The following is a 15,331-nucleotide window of genomic DNA, read 5'->3' as shown; positions in this document are numbered from 1 at the left end:
CGTCCATTATACCTGTTATCTGTGTTGTCGGCGTACCTTGTGTAATCGCATTGCATGCGCCACGATAATAGCGTTGTGCATTATAGAAGTCACTTGAGCACCAGTAATTATGCTGTAATCGTCGACAAGCCATGTAAAAATCGGCAACCTGCTCGACTCGCAGATCACATTTCTATGACTGCCACCAGTAAGCTGAACAACCATGCTACTTGTCTTGCAGGGCACAAGTTCGCCCAATTGATAGTTTGTGACTTGCCGTAGTGGCCAGTGTGGTTCTTTACCACCCTTACAACGTGACATCTGGTGGACGTGTTTATTGTGTACCGCTAATCCCCTGCAAGCCATGAAGCCCTGCAAAGCACAGGCCGTGAAGGAAAGGCTAAAGAAAGCACGGACAATTGAGCCAGCTGCAGGTTGTAAGCATTGTTGCCGCAGTTCGGATTTCTACCTGAGAAGACCAGGAAGTCAAGGTTGCCCCAATGACAACCCTTGCGTCACCTATTCTGTTGTAAACAGCCTTGGGAGCCACTGACTATCCGCTGATTACCGATTGAGGACCAAGAAACCTGGTTAGACACTTACGAAAAGGTCAGGACATTCAACACCGGGAACTGCTACAAGATGCACCATATCAATTTCTCGTTACATTATGCTGATCTCACCTCACTAGATAGTCGAGAGTCGACCTGAACTACATTGGACCTGTCTCGCAGCAGCTTTCTAGAGGCCTTTACGAGCCGAAGTCCGAAGACGTCGAAGGGCCGAAGAGCCGAAAAAGCCGAGGTCCTGCCAAGACGTCGAACGCAGCTACGTAATGAAAAAGACGCTATCTTCGCCGAGGAGATCACCCACCTGTTTGTTCATGCTCACCCCGGCATGCAAGAAGAGAAGAAAGTTTGTTACCTTAGGAGGGTTATAATGCAAGACTTCTTCGCCGGAATAATTGGCATTCTACCGAAGGCCGTCACGTAATTTTCCTAGGAAGCCCCGTCCATCGAGAAGACGCTGGTAATGCGCACCAGGCAATATGATTGCTAAATAATTGCATGAAGCACAAGGTCCAAGAACTTGGCACTGGTGGGCCACGAGAGACCACCAGGCAGTCGTACTGTAAGAAATACAACAGATGTTCCCAAGGTTACGTCGATTTCTGAAATCGCACTAAAAAAAATATCGGGCAGTTTCTTGCAACCACAGAACTGCAGCCTGAATCACCGCAGCCTTGCTAGGAAGCAATGAACTAAGTAGGCAAGAACGTATAAAAAATAATGGGAGCAAGACCACGAGCCAAAGGTTGGTTCTGGTGCTTTTACTTCTAGATGGTTTGCCCGTAATGTCACGAATGCAGATACTCATTTTGATAATATTGAAACATGTTTGCCACGATGACATCAGTGCACCACGTCACATGAACTTCACGCACCGTGTTAGCTTAGCAGGTGAGGTGTCGCGCTGCTGACTGAAGGACGCGGGTTTGATTCCCGGCCACGACGGCCGCATTTCGATCAAGGCGAAATGCAAGAACACCCGTGTACTAAGATTTAGGTGCACGTTAAAGAAACAGGGATGGCCAAAATTAATCCGGAGTCCCCCACTGCGTCCTGCCATATCGTGGTTTTGGCACGTAAAACCTCAGCATTTGTTAGAGAGTTTTAGAATAGGGGCCTCAAACTTTCGGGGGCCCCAAAGAAATAGCGTCGAAGCCACTGCGCATGCGCAAGACGGAAACTGCGCTTCGATTTTGCGTCAGGCACGCTATTTCAGCGATTTAGCAGGAGCCCCAAAAGATGCCCCAAAAGCTTTTGTCAACAAACATGGCGGCGCCCATCGAAGCGACGGCACTAACCTAGCACCGAACTCGGCTGAATTGGTGGTAACGCGTGAAGTTCGTAAGCTAGGAGAAGTGATGGCGGTTATCGCTTTGATTCTCGCTTTGGTTATCGCTAGACACTGCTGATTCCGAATTCATGGCTCGTAGGCCTAACACGGATAAACTTGGCTGCTTGAAGGTACGTAAAGTTGGTTACTCAAACCTAACCGCAACAAGTTGCTTGCTGCTAATAGTAGTAGTTCTAAATTGTAATTAAACACGTAAATATAAATTACTCTTATCATAAAATGTTATATTTTATTATAATATTTATGACCCAACGCTAGCAACCGCAAAGCTCTTTGGGGCCCCAAACGTTGGGGGCCCCTATTCTAAAACTTTATTAGCACATGAACATAATTTGCTTTTTGACAGTAACCGGTTTTCACAGCATAAACACTCTCATCAATTTGTTATTTACCTTTGCTCTTTGCGTGCTGTCGCGGCTTTTACCATTTCGAGCGAGTTATGTTCGGGACGTGCTCGTCGACCAAAAGGACTGCGCGCTTCTTACACTGGTGTGCCGTTTTGCGCAGTAATCTTTTAAAGCTTCGCTTATACCGATTCAGAAAGCGAGTGGCATCTGTTGTCTGACACTTTATTTTAACGCATGTTCTTGCCTTGATAGAGACCTAAGGTGCCGGCCAGGTTGATGTAAATGAACAGTGTATAGATCATGTAACATCTAACCCGGGCCAAGCTAATTAAAAAAGTGAAACAAGATAGGACGATGAGACAAATAACACGAGATATCATAGCGCAAAAGACTTGTTTTAGCTCATAAAAAAGAAGCCGTGAGCATGTCGCAGATCGCTGGACAGCTGAACTTTTACGCCGTAGGCGGAGACCACGTGGGAGATCGATGATGATAAACATTATTTTGCGTTCACGACAGGTAAAAGCAGAGTTTGTAGTTAATATTATTACTGTAAATAACTGTAAATAACTAAAAATAATAACTTAGTACTATCTGTCATAAAATAAAACCACTTATTTCGCCCTCTGCAGCGAGTCGCTGGAACTTGAGAGCTTCCGGGCCCAACAAAAAAAATGTTCTGTGCAAGCATGATGTCGCTGATGTTGATGTCAAGGGCCGACCATAATGGCGGCACGGACATTTTGTTACACCGGGTTGTGCAAAAAAAAACAAAGGATTGCCGTAGTCGAATGTGAAAATGTATACACAAATAAAACTGCAAATAATAATGGCTATATTTGGCTACGAACGTTTTTTGCACTTTTTTGTGTTCGGCTACATTTGGACTACAACTTCTCTAGATTTTGGCTACGCCGCTTCATCAGACCTGGCAACACTGACCGCCCTCCCCATTCTCCTTTTCATCTGCACCCCCTCACAGCTTTCTCACAGGGGGAGAGGGGTCACTGCAACCCCTTTGCCCCTGTTGAGCTGCTCTTTTCCTCTCCTCTCGCGCTGGTCACGTGGCCCTTTTTTAGCGAAGTCCAACAACGGCACAGGTTCCGCATACACTGCTTCGCTGTAAAAGTGTGGGTGAGGTTTCCCGCCCCGGTGCAGGAGAAAGCCGCAGTGAAGGAACGCTTCTGTGATCGCGTAAAGATTCTCGAAGTTGTGGGATGTCTGGACGCAACTCTTACCGCAGTCGTCCGCCCTAAGAAACTCAGCCCCGGCGAAACGACACAGCCGCAGCCTACACCCAGAGAACCTCCTGATTACTTATCGTATGGTACACCACCCAGCGGCTATAAAAGAAAACAACTAAAATAATATTATAACGCCAGTGGCTGTCTGCGTCGCAAGCTCACATTTACTACTCCAAATTAAATGTGCAAGTGTTCTATGCAAACCAATATGTTTTTATCAGACTAGGAACATCGCTCTGTTACCATATCATCCCCATAGTAGAAACAAATATGATCGCGTGACCTTCCGGCAGACCACCGCTCGTTGATTGGTCTCCCTCGCCGCGCCCCGTTCCAATGTTTCACCGAGTGACGTAACCTGACGTAACAGCCAGAGCGAACCCGTTCCAAAGCGAATCATTACAGAATACGGCTCCAGCTTATTCGCGGTCCTAGTGCAAGAACGCTCTGCAGCCTGCTGGCTTTGCGATATTTGTCCCTCTGATACCCAAATACACGGAAACGGCAGCAGCGCTATATGTGTGCCTCTTCCCCTTTACTTTGTCTAAGCACTTGTCCAGCACTATCGGAACCATGCTACACAGACTTGCCCAACTGTCTACCTTATTTATAGTCAGCAGAGCATTCTTTAAAACCAAGTTTCCTACGCGGCAAAAAAAAAAAGATGAAAAAAAGAAAAGATGTCTGCGGAAGTAATACTGCCCTCCCCCCCCCAAAAAAAAATAAAGAAAAGAAAAGCCAATGACCCCACAGAAAACTACCTGTGGCAAAACGTATGGCTGCGAGTGAGAGAATGACTCCTTGAAGAACCTATTTGGAAATGAGGTGCAATAAATTTGCTAAACTTCCCCGAAATGTTTACTGGACGAACGTGCGCGCTGAAGCAAAGCACTCGACTGTAGTGAGAGGCTCACAATTGATGAGAGGCACACCGCGGTATCAAAGTGGCTACGGCGTTGCGCTGCTGAGGTAGGGGTCGAGTATTTGATCTCGGCCGCGGCCGAGGGTGGCTGAACACTCGTTTACTTAGTTTAGGTGCATGTGTAAGGCACGCACAGTCAGACGATAATATCAAATAATCCTCGGGTGGCGTCATCATGAACAAAAATAGTGCTAGACAACGCTTTCACCAGGAAAGTGTGCGGCTCGGCTATTCAGTCACCAATACCTGCGCGAACACTTATGTCCTTCCGTGAAGGCAACTTAAAGCCGGTTTGCGTGTCAAACAGTACCTATAACTTTTTAACGCGAAAGCTTTACTAACCTAGACGAGCCAAGTTTCGCCGTCGTGAGCAATTTGACCTTGACTTGACCACAGCGGCGCCGTAGCCTTGGCAATACATCACGTGACTCCCCGCGTCCAGCTCCGCCGGCGTCTGACCACCCCGCGGCGTTGGCCGGCCTCTAACCACCCCGCGAATATCGACCAGCGAACTGCTTCACTAGAGAGGGTCCAGAAAGCCAAGCGCGCGAAGCTATCGTCGTAGACTGGGGAAGAGCGAGCCGTTCGGCTCGCAAAACGCAAAACGCTTGGACTTGTCGGCTTGTAATTTAAACCTGGCTTAATGATGAGTGTATGCCTAAGTATAATAACTATAGCTGAACGAAAGGTTAACCAAGTGTAACCAAGGCTTAACCAGGCTAAACCAAGCTTTCGCTTTGCATATCCAGGTTTAGCTGAGCTAAGCCGCAGCCATTTTCTTTTACAGTAAGGCTGTTTACCTCTAGCCTCCGTAGCCATCCCTTGCATACGTCCTGGGGGGGGGGGGGGGGGGGGGGTTGTACTTAGGGCGGCTTACGTCAAGGTGCGTGGCCAGGAATCCGTAGACCGATCCCAAATAGTGTGCAATACCGGGCCTATCCGCGGCGGAAGTGACGCAGGCTTCAAGCACTCCGCCAGCTTCCAAAATTAGGTTTGATTTCCTGGGGGCAAATAGAACCACACATTTGACGTTGTCAGAGAAGCACACACACACACTCCCTCTCTCAGGCTTACTTCTAGTTGTAAAAACATAAATACCCCAGAAAGTGGATGGGAGAACCGCGCCGCGGTAGCTCAATGGCAAGAGGATCGCACGCGTAATGCGAAGACGCGGGATCGTTCCCCACCTGCGACCAGTTGCTTTTAACGCGAAAGCGTGAAGGGCCCCGTGTCGCAGAAAATCCGGCGTTGGCTTCGGCGTTAAGCATCGGCTTCTGGCGGAAATAATCATGCCGAACCACATCATTCTGAACCACCCCGACCACAGAGGCCCTCTACGTGGCGCAAGGCATTAGTGAAGGAAAATTGAGTTTCTCAAAGTAAAATGCGTCAGAAAAATCGTTAAGTATAACTTAACCACAACCTACAGGCGTGATAGCGTCGAATTGTAATTTTAATATACGAGAAAAACGCCTGATAAGCAGCCAGGGATCTGAATTCTATCGCGTTGCACTCTTAAAGGCAAAGGCAACATTGAGGGGAATGTTGAAAACCAAAAATTTCTAAATTTCGGACTCGCGCATGCCTCGGGGAAGAGCAAACAATCAATAAAATAAAAAAAAATTCCTAGGGCCTTCACATTTTAATATAAGACCTCTCAAATTGCTCCTGTAAAAATGTCTTCCCAGCAATGCATTTGTGATTATATGTGACGCGGAATGCAAAGGGATCAGTGTAAACTTAGCCTTTGTAAGCTGGCTTTCCCGCGTTGTGTGTGGTAGTGAAGCCTACTAATAATAAAGGTAGAGGAACGCACATCACAACTTTCTTGTGGTGCGTGCGACGACACGATTGAGGCATTCACTACATCTTGCTGAGGACGGTGGGGGGACACTGTCTGCTCAGCTTCAGGCACATCCTGTTGCGGTGGTGCATAATCTTGAAGCGCGGCTGATGTAACTCCGCTTACTTCCTGCTTAGGCAACGCTGATGTGCCTTCAGCCACATGTGAAGTCATTGATCCGGTTGCTCCTTCTGTTGACGAACCTCCTGTTGCGTCGAGGACTTCCGTCGCGTCCATGAGATGTTCTTGGACAACCTCATCAGGGGGACGCGTGCCATGCCGGAGCTTATCAGTATACGTCAAAGCGCATTCATCAGCTGAGTGCCCAAATCGGCGACAACTATCACAACAAGGCGTACGACATTGACGGCGTATGTGTCCCACTTTATTACAGCGAAGACACAGTTGTGGCCTTCCAGCGATTAAAACAAGACATTGTATGCCACATACTGTCAAAAGATGTGGCACCTCGCTAACAGAGATACCATCATTCAATGACAGCACGACGTCCCGGTTCAAAGTCCGCATGTATTCCATGTCTGCGACTCTCCAATTTTCAAGATTGATTTACGTAACTTTTCCATAGAATTAAAGCACTTCCCATATATAGCCTTCTTCTAAATGCTCAGGAAGCCATAGGAGCTTCATTTTCACGTCTTTTGGCGCGGGGTCTATCACCATGAAGCGCTGGTTTTTAACTAGGAGCTCCCCATAGTTCACAAGTGTTTTTGCCACACTGGTTTTGCACGTCACCATCCAAACATGCGACATCTGAAACTGTCCGATAGAGCTGATCTCTTTAAGGTCAATGGCGTTACGTAGAGTATCTCTGAAATCCTGGGCACGGTATGGACGTCCAGCAAGGTCGGCATGAAGAAAGACGGAATTCCCAACAAGCTTACCCATAGGTAGACGCGGAAGAAAGTTCCGGTAACTATTACTACTGGCTGACGCCCGAGTAGTACCTCAGCCTAAGGCCGATTGATCCTTTTCAGTGGAGAGCATCAGAAAACACAGCCGTTCGAAACGGCGTCTTCTTCCTCACAGCCACGGTGGCAGTACATGCATTTGTGCGAACCTTATGATTGCGTTCGAGCGTCGTCGTCTTCGTGCACAGCTGGCGCGTTCGCACGAGCTCGTTCCAATGCTTTTCGAGGTGAAGAAGAGGTTTAGCGTGCGATGCTCGGGATAGAGATAAAGAAAATGAGAGCGAGAGAGAGAGAGAGACGCATTCACGGAGCGGGTCTGCTGGAACGCGTTGTCGGCATTTCAACGCTGTGGAACGCGGTGTCGGCATTTCGGCCAGCTTCACTGTGTCGAGCTCTGCGCTGCCTTAGTGCAAGCTTTCGCCTTTTTTCATTTATTTTCAGTTACATTAATTTATGATTTCTTTAATTATATTAGTAAGTACAAGTAATTTTCTCTGTGATTAATAAAAATCGCGCCCCTCGGTTCCCTTTCTTCTCGTTCATATATATATATATATATATATATAAGAAAGTACACTTGGTGTGGCAAGTTGGCTTCCATGCGCTGTCTTTGACGCACAATCCCGTTTGACGCACAATGAGAGGGGAAAGAATGTGGCGATGGCGCATGTATACGTGGCCTGCGCGTCTGTGGTTTTAACGGCACGCGCTTCGGATGTTCAGGCGTGGCTGCAGCAGCGGTTGCGGCAGATGCATGGCAGGTGCAGTGGCGCTTGTGTTGGCGTGGTGTTTCCCTATGAAAAAAATGTATGATTTCATAATGTATGCCACCCATGTAAGCATATGTAAGCAGCCTAGACAGCGTCGCTGGTAATCTGTCCCCATATGAATGTTGAGGCCCCACGAATTTTCTCCACCACAGGAATTTAATGTACGCATAAGTTCAGGAGACGGCCTTGCATTCCGACGAGCGCCTACTAGCTTCTATCTTAAGGGAAGCACCGTCTTCTTCCTGGGCCATTTTTCCGCCATCTTCTTCCATCGCCTCCCACACTGTCGAGTGACACTGACACTGTCGAAAGGCACGAAAGGCCTGACTGAGGTTCCAGCCCCCACAGTTACAACGGCGGTCATAATCTATGCAAATAACACATATACAGCTCATATACATTTCGCACAAGAGAACAGAATTTCAGTAACAATAAAGATTACAACATTTCTTCATTGGATTGAGTGAGCCACATAAAACATTAGCTCATATGATATGAATATTTTGTTATGTGATACATGCATACATACAGATGTGAAAGAAATCCTAATGAAAGATGTCCTAATTTATCCGTCACCTAGTTAAGAGACTAAGAAGCCGACAGTGCTGCATGAGTGGGTGATTCCGAAATGTCCACAACGTTTCCAGGTCCGAGCATCACGGTGGACACAGCGTGCTCATCGACACTCTCGGCCCTTAATCATGCCGTGTTGGCTATGCGTTCTGGGCAGTGCGAGGCAGCCATTGTAGGTGGAAGTGCGGTTTGCCTCAAACCTGCTATGGCACTAGGCTACCTGCGTCTCGGTATGCTGTCACCGGACGGAAAGTGCAAGACATTCGACGCTCAAGGTAAGTCGAACGCAGCAACTAAGAGCGGCAGTGGTACGATTCTGTCCTGTTCCCCTGGCCAATATAGATAATTTCCTAAGACGACGTTGAAGTGTCCTTCCGATAATGCGAACCAATACGGAAACACTTTTCTTTATCTATTTATTGACAAACGCACACGTCACGCAGATGATGTTCGTCCTGGTGCCACAGTCGGAAAGAGCCAGTATCCACAAAACGATCTTACACTAGAGTTGTTCGTAACTAAAAAATATAGCTTATCCTGATGCAAGACATACTTTTACCAGAGCGACCAGCCAACTGTAAGGAAAATCACCAATTAAAACTCTAAATTTGGACCCTGTTTTCCTCTAATATGAAGTTTATTGCAAATGTAGCCCTCATTCGTAGTTCCACAGTTAAAAAAAAGGGCCAACCAAGTGTCGACGTTAAAGTCAAGGTCGACGGTTATAACGGTTCAAATCATTCCATAAATAAATGTTCACTACATTTCTCTGTCATTTCTTTTTGTCGTGTTGATTATTCGCCTATTTTTATTATGTTCTTGCATTTCACGCCTAACTACGTTGATCTTGTCTTCTTTAGTGCCAATACTTGGTTGGCCAATCGCGCAGATAGTGTGCTCTGTGGTGCAATGTGTTTTATTGTTTACAATATTGGCGGCCCCTATTAAGCCCCTACCATTACTTTTTACCCATTCTGTGACAATTCTCGCTTCTTGTTGCACCTCCGTAGCCGCCTCCGAGACACCACTGCCTAGCGCGAGCCATGTTTAGTCATAGGGAACTAGCACCATTCCTCAAAAGTGTACCGCACAGCGGCTTTGTGTCAACGAATTTTTATTTACGGTGGTGCACTCTCTAGAGGGGTATAGTGCAATGTGGAAACTGATTATATTTGTACTAACCATGCTCACACCTCTTTGTTTCCCTACTCTGCGAGTACTTCTCGCCTTTTGTCCCATTGAGACTTACATTTTAGCACTTCTTGTGACTCCCTACGATGCTCCGAAGGCGCCGGTCTTTTTTTTTTTCTCGAAGTGCTTGCAAGATACCCAGATACCATATACCTCCAGCCTGTTTGAAACCAGCTAAGACCTTGTTTTCGAGAACAGTTCTTTCGCATGTGTTCTTCTTCGCTTCATTGCTCACTCCCTGATCGTTCTCTTGATCTCTCTCGAAGTGTCTAAAAGTAAGCCTGACGTATTCGTTACTTCCTTTCCAGTGTACGTATAAGCTTCTGTATTTCCGGATGATATGTTAGATATGTGGATGAAAAGTATTCTGTAGGGTTCACTCAAGTGTATTTCAAGCTTTTTTTGTGTGTGAAATGGGCTGCAGTTGAAATCGACTACCTCAAACTTTGTTGACGTCAAGTTATCCCTAATATTCAACAATTTCTGAACGCCGTAATCATGAAATGAGAATATATAGCAAAAAACTACAGTTGCATTAATGAAAAATAGCACCTATTCTCGATATATCGAACATGAAGCAGCGCGGAACTCTATTTCCGCCGAAGCAGACAGGGCGTGCTGCCGACACCCCTTCAGAAAAAAATGTGCGCAGCTTGCACTAGTGGTGCAACGCTGCAGTAAACAGCGGAGCTGGTGATCGCCCTAGCTTCTTCCAGGTTTTATTAGGCTTGGCTAAGTTTTGCTAGGAAATGCTTAGTGGTGCTATGCACGGTATTCCGAATCAGCTCGCCGCCGGCGCGCATATTCTCGCTTGGCCGCGCGATGCTCTTCAATATGAGTGGCTTCTTATTCGGGTGTCCAGATCTGCTTTGGTCGTCCCATGTCAAGGCTACATGTACTCGCCACAGAGTCAGCGAGAGTTCTGCCGCCGTCGCGGCGGCTCCGAGCTTTATATCCCCGGTGACATCACGGCCAAGCTGCGCCTCCACACATGCCGGGCCGTGGCTGGCGGAAACCTGCCGAGCCGCCGCCAGAGGCGCCGGCTGCAGTCACGGACACCGCGTGCATTCGTCGTGAACGCGGGGAAACGCGGACGGCGTCGGCAGCAGCTCTGCGCGGTGCCTCTTTTGTGCTGCTACAATTTCTTTCTGTCTTTCTCTCGCTCTCATTTTCTCTTTCTCTCTCCCGAGCATGGCGCTCGCAACTCTTCTTCACTCTCCTTAACTTTCCATGTCAAGGCAACATGTGCACGGCACGGAGAGGAGGCTAAGCACCCGGCGCTCCGCGAGGTGGTTGCTAGGCAACGCGCGTTCACGTCATCGCCAGGCGTAGTTTTTTGGTCACCCTACGCGGCCTAACCAAGAGTTTAAACAGCTCGTTGTTAAAAGTCATTTATCCGTCGCACAAGCTTAGTTCTACCGCGCCGCAGCCGGTCACCCTCCTACAATAAAATGGTCCTGGTCTGGCCCGGAGCCAGTTTTCCAGATAAGGCTATTATTGGCGAAATAGCGCTACGTTTTGTCCACTGTGGCATCGAAAAGTTGATTTTCGATGAAAAATTTCAGTTTGCCACAATAATAGAGCTTTCTTGTTGTGCTGACATTTAGGCGAGGCTACACCACCTTCGAAATAATGTGATGTTTGGCTGTACGTATGATTTGGATGTTGCCGTCGTCGCTCAGTCTGGCTCACTTCTCTGGCTTGCAGTGTGTTCTGTCTCGGTTCGCAGAGCGTGGGCATTCTAATGCAGTGCTTGCAACACGTATGCCACACGTATTCCTGATCTCAAGCGACAGTAGCACCATGCCACTGTTTATTCCTGTTTTTTGTTTTGTGCATCGGTCCCCTTCATAAAGCGTCATGCCACCGCAGTGCCCTCTCCCTTCTTTGAGACAAAGGCCGGTAGAAAGCCTTGATGAGGCGATTTTGGCACGTGTGTCTGTTAAAGAGAGAAGACACATCCTCTCTCTTTCACAGACACACGTGCCTTTGTGTGTGTGTGTGTGCGTTTGTGTGCGTGCGTGTGTGCATGCGTGCGTGCGCGCGCGCGCGTGATCGTTCAGTCGTGAGGAGAGTCATCTGATCAAGCTATCGAATGTAGTTGTTTCCAGTGCTCTTACATCATTTCATGCAAAGGTAAATTGTATCGAACTTTGCGTGTACCTGTACACATGCAGACATGCATGTGTACAGCATGTTGGTGCGTACATGTGGGGCTCATCAACGAGAATGCCGGAAACAGTCACCACAATGACCAGGAAAAAAAAGTTTGCTAATGTCTAAGAAAGCTGTCTTAATGTCTCATGCAAGTTTATTTACAATTGCCAATACCTGCGCACGTAGCCAGAAGTTGCAGGATAGGCAAAGTACGCTATTTGCAGTCGGGTATACGCCAAATCAAATGAGCCTCGCCGAAAGAGCGCCATTTCTCTCAATTTCAAACTCACGAACCCGTTCGAAAAAGTGAACTCCCAGATTAAATTGTGGGAACTTTCCCATGACAACATTATAATTATTTCAGTGAAGCCCTGTGAAAACTGTTTTCTAACGCATTCATATATCACATTTGTGAAGTGCGTAAAATTAACAGGCACATAGTGAGCACTCGCGCAGTGATGGATTGAATTTATCCTGTTCCATTCTTCATGGTTACAATACTTTGCACTGAGTCTTCGCACGAAGCAACTATTTCTTTCGGAACAGCGTGTGCTGGAAACGAATATTACACAAAACAATCAATCCCTATGCACATCATGTAGGACTAACAACAGAGCCTTTCTAAATCCAGGCAATGGCTACGTCCGAAGTGAAACCGTGGGCGCCTTTTTCGTTCAACGAGCCAACCAAGCTCGCCGAATCTACTCCAAAGTGAACCACGTCAAGGTTAACGCCGATGGTCACAAAACTACAGGTGAGATCATCCTTAGGCAAATAACCGCTAGGACAGTGAGTCGTAAAGTACCTGCTTGCAGTGGGTTTCTGGGAATGCACAATTTTCTTGCTGCTTTATACCATGGTACGATATTTACGTCAGTTCTTTGTAGAGTTTGCATAAAATTTACGGACGCTCAACTGCGCCCTCTGCGTAAGAATTTAGTACACAATGTGCGTCCTCAGCAGATGGATCTGTGCCACTGATTTCTCCTAAATACGTTAATTATGATGCCTTAGAGCCGCTTTTGTACATACGCTAGCAGGTATTCGTGCTGAAGTCTGAGATACGAAAGACTTTTAGTAAAGCGTAAAATGCTTGCGCTATCGTTAGCGGACGACGCAACGCTAACGCTATCGTACGCTACAGAGCATCGCGCGATACATTACTTTTTGACGGCGAAACCATACAAAAAGTACGAGTAAACCAGATGCACACCCAGTATCAACCTATTCCTTTGCAGTATCTTTATATTCCGCACAACAATATACACCGACCAGATCACAAAATGTAACACTGAATTTGTGGCGCCATCTATACAAAATACAATGTACTAGCGAGCATTCGTAATCTATGGCCTGTGGGATAGAGCAGCGTGAGCGTCATGGTGGCCTGCGCAGCCAAATGTCGAATGTCAATTACGGCTGATACACCTTCTTAAGCCTGAAGCGCAAAAAAAATGAAAATTAACATCGGACAAAGCACCAAGTTAGTACAAATTTTTTTGTTGTCGAAGCAGAACGAGTCAAACTAAAAACAAATGCAACCATTAGTTGGAAAAAGTTTGGCCATACGATGCAGAACAACTATTATATAGACTTCAAGCAGATGGCACCCACAAATGGTGCCGCATGTACTCAATGCAAGGCGTTAGCGTTTAACGTTAAAAACCTAAAGTAGCGCACGCTCGCAAAAGCACAGCCTCGCTTACGTTCAGCACATGCGCAGTGCGGATTATGCAACGCTAATGCTGCCGTTAAAACATTATTGTAGCTTCACGTTTGCTAAAGTTATATGTTGTTTGACATTGAAAGTAAACGTGTTCGCATTTTGCAGGGCTACACAATCTGAGAAACGAAATGCCTGGAGCGGTCAAACCCTACAGCTACCATTCGATGTGATAACAGCGACGCACTTCATATACCCAATTTTCCCGAAACGGCGATAAGAGCTAAAGACAGTGTTATACATCGTCCGTCCATCTGTTCATTAACATAATTATGGGGTTTTACGTGCTAAAACCAACTTCTGATTATGAAGCACGCCGTAGAGGGCCACTCCGGAATTATTTGGACCACCTGGGGTTCTTTAACGTGCACGTAAATCTAAGCACATAGCTGTTTTTTGCATTTTGCCTCCATCGAAATGAGGCCGCTGTGGCTGGGATCCGATCCCGCGACCTCGCGCTCAGCAGCCCAACACCATAACCGCTGAGCAACCACGGCGGGTCCGTCCATCTGTTCCATTATGCCGCTGCGTAGGTCACCGGGCACTGATCCCTGCAGCGCTTCCTGATTTGGGAGAATGCAGACGCTAGGCCCCTTACTTGATTGCGACAGCAGTTACGAACTCGAAAATGGGTTTGACTGTCCGCGTGCTTCGCTTCGTAGATGTCCTTGTAAACCTGCAATACATTCTAGTGCTATGTAAAGTGTCGTTGTTATGTTGTCAACGAATATATAATCGTGTTGTCAACCTTGGATAGCTGCGGAGATTGCACATGATCGCAGGAGTTTAGCGCAAGCATCGATCCACTATGGTGAGTTGGATGCATTTAGCGAGAGCGAAGCCTGAGAAATCGCGGAAGCCTGCTTTCTTTTTTTTGAGGCAATTTTCTGAAACATAATAGAAATACGCAAAGCATCCGTGGTGATAAACATTTTGTACAGAAATCTGCACCCAACTGCTCTACAGTACGCTTCATTGCTGTGTATAACACGCGAGCTGTCGACTGAGATGTACTAAGCATTGCGATGGCTGCTGGGTTAAGATAGTGCGCACGAAAGCATCCGCAGCCTGCTATGCAGAATTGCGCAGATCGCTTTTGACAAGCGGCATCGCTGTTAAGCGTCTTTGTTTAATCAGACATGCACGTAGCAGTAAACCGCACTGTACATCTCATGTCAGCCTTGTTTGCTTTATCTTACAGGAATAATGGTTCCATCGGCAAAGCTGCAGGAAAAGCTTTTGCGTGAAGTTTACGCTGAAGCCAACGTTGACCCAAGCAGCGTGCGATACATTGAAGCTCACGGCACGGGAACTAAGCTGGGCGACACGACCGAGTTAGCGGCCGTGACCAGTGTTTTCTGCAAACCAGAAAGAGCTGGGCCTCTAAAGATAGGATCTGTGAAGAGCAATCTTGGTCACAGCGAAGCAGCTGCTGGTAGGTAAACTGCTTTTTTGTTCCATTGCGTAAGTGCATACCGCGACTGCCCTTCTCTGAAGGCTATGTCATATAGCCCGTAAGTGATCAAGTTTACGAATTATAATTTCGTTCGCGTATAGCGGCGATACTGTCCTTAAAGGGTGAAGATAGAGACAACGTAGATATACCTGGTAGCGAAGCTTCCATAGAAGGCCATACGTTCAAAACATGGCGGTTCATCGGGCTTAGCGCCATCTGTGTGAGGAGGGTAACACTTCCGGCGGTAGAAAAAATAATGTTACGTTATATCTGTTAA

General features: G+C 47.0%; 2 protein-coding genes across 4 annotated transcripts in view; one reads left to right on the top strand and one right to left on the bottom strand.

Moving 5' to 3' along the window:
* The window catches only part of LOC119444321 (fatty acid synthase-like), a 208,118-nt gene that overhangs the window by 12,910 nt on the left and 179,877 nt on the right, over window positions 1-15,331 (top strand). Inside the window, 3 exon segments of the mRNA XM_049664541.1 lie at window positions 8,602-8,802; window positions 12,507-12,629; window positions 14,800-15,033. Coding sequence (XP_049520498.1) covers window positions 8,602-8,802; window positions 12,507-12,629; window positions 14,800-15,033 — 558 coding nt within the window.
* The window catches only part of LOC125943763 (uncharacterized), a 122,050-nt gene that overhangs the window by 46,904 nt on the left and 59,815 nt on the right, over window positions 1-15,331 (bottom strand). The window lies entirely within an intron of this gene.

The sequence above is a fragment of the Dermacentor silvarum genome, chromosome 3 (genome assembly GCF_013339745.2).
Source record: "Dermacentor silvarum isolate Dsil-2018 chromosome 3, BIME_Dsil_1.4, whole genome shotgun sequence".
NCBI lineage: Eukaryota > Metazoa > Arthropoda > Arachnida > Ixodida > Ixodidae > Dermacentor > Dermacentor silvarum.
The sequence above is the reverse complement of the archived record's forward strand: the minus strand, read 5'-3'. Positions and strand labels throughout refer to the sequence as shown.